Source organism: Anarrhichthys ocellatus, unplaced genomic scaffold, assembly GCF_004355925.1.
Source record: "Anarrhichthys ocellatus isolate YVR2014 unplaced genomic scaffold, GSC_Weel_1.0 scaffold3445, whole genome shotgun sequence".
Lineage (NCBI taxonomy): Eukaryota > Metazoa > Chordata > Actinopteri > Perciformes > Anarhichadidae > Anarrhichthys > Anarrhichthys ocellatus.
In genome coordinates, this window is record NW_022283419.1 from 1 (window position 1) to 3,246 (window position 3,246).

The 3,246-nt window shown below is 45.7% G+C and overlaps 1 protein-coding gene across 3 annotated transcripts; it reads right to left on the reverse strand.

The window, feature by feature from the left end:
- Nucleotides 1-212: 212 nt before the first annotated feature.
- On the reverse strand, nucleotides 213-2,979 carry LOC116378941 (tetratricopeptide repeat protein 1-like). Of its 3 annotated transcripts, none has more exons than XM_031840845.1 (6): nucleotides 2,909-2,979; nucleotides 2,071-2,547; nucleotides 1,908-1,968; nucleotides 1,721-1,833; nucleotides 668-704; nucleotides 213-588 (listed from the first exon to the last, which is right to left on the reverse strand). In XM_031840845.1, the coding sequence occupies exons 2-6, from the start codon at nucleotides 2,536-2,538 to the stop codon at nucleotides 386-388; spliced, it is 882 nt and encodes a 293-aa protein (XP_031696705.1). In that variant the 5' UTR covers nucleotides 2,539-2,547; nucleotides 2,909-2,979; the 3' UTR covers nucleotides 213-385. The 3 variants fall into 3 exon arrangements, with proteins under 3 accessions (XP_031696705.1, XP_031696706.1, XP_031696704.1); XM_031840846.1 differs by having other exon boundaries at nucleotides 2,896-2,952; XM_031840844.1 differs by lacking the exon at nucleotides 2,909-2,979 and having other exon boundaries at nucleotides 2,071-2,870.
- Nucleotides 2,980-3,246: the final 267 nt, after the last annotated feature.

Consider the following 3,246-nt stretch of genomic DNA (forward strand, 5'->3'; position numbering starts at 1 on the left):
AGACAGACAGGTAGAGACAGACAGGGAGAGACAGACCGGGAGGTAGAGACAGACAGACAGGGAGAGAAAGACAGACAGACAGGGAGAGACAGACAGACAGACAGGGAGAGACAGACAGACAGACAGGGAGAGACAGACAGACAGGGAGAGACAGACAGACAGGTAGAGACAGACAGGTAGAGACAGACAGACAGGTAGAGACAGACACACAGGTAGAGACACACAGGGAGAGACAGACAGGTAGAGACAGACCGGTAGAGAGAGAGAGACAGAGATTATACTTTTAGTTCAGTACATTCATTAAATACCAACATACTTTTACTTGTACCAGAGTATTTAAAATTGTGGTATTAGTACTTTTACTAGAGTAAAATATTTAAAGGTATTAATGACTCAGGGTTAGGGTGTGACTCCTCGTCGTCTTCCTCCTCCTCCTCACCATACAGGCCTGTCTGGCGGTGGTCTGGTTCTGGTCCAGGTCTAGAACCTTCTTGTAGTCCTCCAGAGCTTCGTCCAGCTTGTCCGTCTGCTCGTGAAGCTCCGCCCTCCGCAGCAACGCCCGCACATAGTCTGGATTCAGGTCTATCGCTATAGCAACCACAGGCAACCAATCAATGAAGAGGTCAATCAATGACCTGCACAGGTAAAGAATGATGTCATCACTCACCTCTGGTGCAGTCCGAGATCGCCTTATCCTTCAGATCCTGAGAGGGAGAGACAGACTGTTAGCATCTGTGATAGCATCTGTGTTAGCATGATGTCAGCCTCTGTTAGCGTGTTGATAACCTAACATGTAACATGTTAGCGTGTTGTTGGCCAGTGTTGATAGCCTAACATGTTGTTAGCGTGTTGTTGGCCAGTGTTGATAGCCTAACATGTTAGCGTGTTGTTGGCAAGTGTTGATAACCTAACATGTAACATGTTGTTAGCATGTTGTTGGCCAGTGTTGATAGCCTAACATGTAACATGTTAGCGTGTTGTTGGCCAGTGTTGATAGCCTAACATGTTGCATGTTGTTAGCGTGTTGTTAACCTAACATGTTAGCGTGTTGTTGGCCAGTGTTGATAGCCTAACATGTCGCATGTTGTTAGCGTGTTGTTGGCAAGTGTTGATAACCTAACATGTAACATGTTGTTAGCATGTTGTTGGCCAGTGTTGATAGCCTAACATGTAACATGTTAGCGTGTTGTTGGCCAGTGTTGATAGCCTAACATGTTGCATGTTGTTAGCGTGTTGTTAACCTAACATGTTAGCGTGTTGTTGGCCAGTGTTGATAGCCTAACATGTCGCATGTTGTTAGCGTGTTGTTGGCAAGTGTTGATAACCTAACATGTAACATGTTGTTAGCATGTTGTTGGCCAGTGTTGATAACCTAACATGTAACAGGTTAGCGTCTTGTTGGCCAGTGTTGATAGCCTAACATGTCGCATGTTGTTAGCGTGTTGTTGGCAAGTGTTGATAACCTAACATGTAACATGTTGTTAGCATGTTGTTGGCCAGTGTTGATAGCCTAACATGTCGCATGTTGTTAACGTGTTGTTGGCCAGTGTTGATAACCTAACATGCAACATGTTGTTAGCGGGTTGTTGGCCAGTGTTGATAACCCAACATGTAGCATGCTGTTAGCATGTTGTTAGTGTGTTGTTAGCATGCTGTTAGACTCTGTGTTAGCATGATGTTGGCCTCTGTGTTAGCATGCTGTTAGCATGTTGCTAGTTACCAGGTGCAGCCTTGCAGCGGCTCTGTTGGAGAACACCACGGCTCTCTCTCGGCTGAAACAAACCGGACATAAAACCAAGGCGTCTGTGTAGCTCCGCTCTGCCTCCAACCAGTCTGCAGAGAGACGTGTTAGAACTGGTTTATACTGGTTTGTACTGGTTTATAAATGTGGCGATGATGTCACTCACCTCCAGCTTTAAACTGGCTGTTGCCTTTTTCCTTCAGAGTTAAACTTTGCTGCCGTCGACTCTGAAAGAAAACAGAAGGTTTTAATATCTGTGATTTACAGCATCACACACTGATGTCACCATGATGTCACCACAAGAGGTGTAAAAGGTAAACAGGTGTCACCTCTTTCTCCTCCTCTGTCAGCTCCTTCTCTACCTCCTTCAGGTAATCGTCATCAAACTCCACCTCTTGGCTGTTCTCTTCCTTCATCTCTAGATCTGAATCCTCCTGCAGCCTGTCGCCCTGGTCCTCCTCCCGCAGCCTGTTACCCTCCTCCTCCTCCCGCAGCCTGTCACCCTCCTCCTCCTCCTGCAGCCTGTCGCCCTTCTCCTCCTCCTCCTCCTCCCGCAGCCTGTCGCCCTGCTCCTCCTCCCGCAGCCTGTCGCCCTGCTCCTCCTGTCTTCCTCCTCCTTCTCTCCCTGTGTTGTCTCTTCTGTCAGTCAGTCCGTCAGTTTTAATGGTAAAGTCCTGTGGGCTCTCCTCCTCCTGCTCCTCCTCTCTTCGGCCTGAAGGCTCCAGGGTCTCTTGACAGTCGTAGAAGTTCTCCTCTTTCTCCTCTTCCTCCTTTTTTCCAGCTCCTTGGCTGCTCATGTTGAAGCTCTGTAACACACAAATATATATATATATACACATGTACACACACACACACACACACACACACTTGTTCTACTTGTTGTTACGAATCGCAGTACTTCTACCTCAAACAGTACTTCTACTTCGAGCACTCAGAGTTTTGACAGTTTGCTGTAAACAACAACCGGAAGTAAACAGTTTTGTTCCATTAAAGAAACATTTAAAATAGCCTACTGCTAACAAATAGCTAACAGCTAACAGACAGCTCCGGACCGTTAACGGTGTTGTCAACCTTTTGCTACGTCACGGGTCATGTGACGTCATCAGTGTGACGGCTAACTAGAACATTGACATGATTAAAAACATGTATTTGACCTGTTAGCTTTACCTGCTAACACCGGTTAGCCTGCCCAACGCTATCCAATAAGTGCGTCCTCTGTCAGATCGGTACTGCGCATGTGCAACTATCAACAGAGATCAGAAGGAAGTGAGATGGTTCCCTCCTGAACCACCGCCATCGTCAGCTCGTTTAATGTAGAATATCTTTGATTAAACCTTTTAAAATTAGGTTTAAACTAGTGCTGGGCAACGATTACAATTTATAATCGTGATTAATCGCATGATTGTTTTTCGATTAATCACATTGTTATGGCAAAGTTCAATAATGAATTCAAAAGTAGTGTATTGCGCACTTTTATTTTAAAAGTACTGCTATATGAACAAAAG

Coding starts and splice junctions, on each gene's coding strand:
- LOC116378941 (XM_031840844.1), bottom strand. CDS start 2,580: ATGTGTATATATATATATATTTGTGTGTTACAGAGCTTCAACATGAGC. Junction 1,834..1,907: donor CAGCCAGTTTAAAGCTGGAG/GTGAGTGACATC, acceptor GTCTCTCTGCAG/ACTGGTTGGAGGCAGAGCGG. Junction 705..1,720: donor CCGCTGCAAGGCTGCACCTG/GTAACTAGCAAC, acceptor TCTCCCTCTCAG/GATCTGAAGGATAAGGCGAT.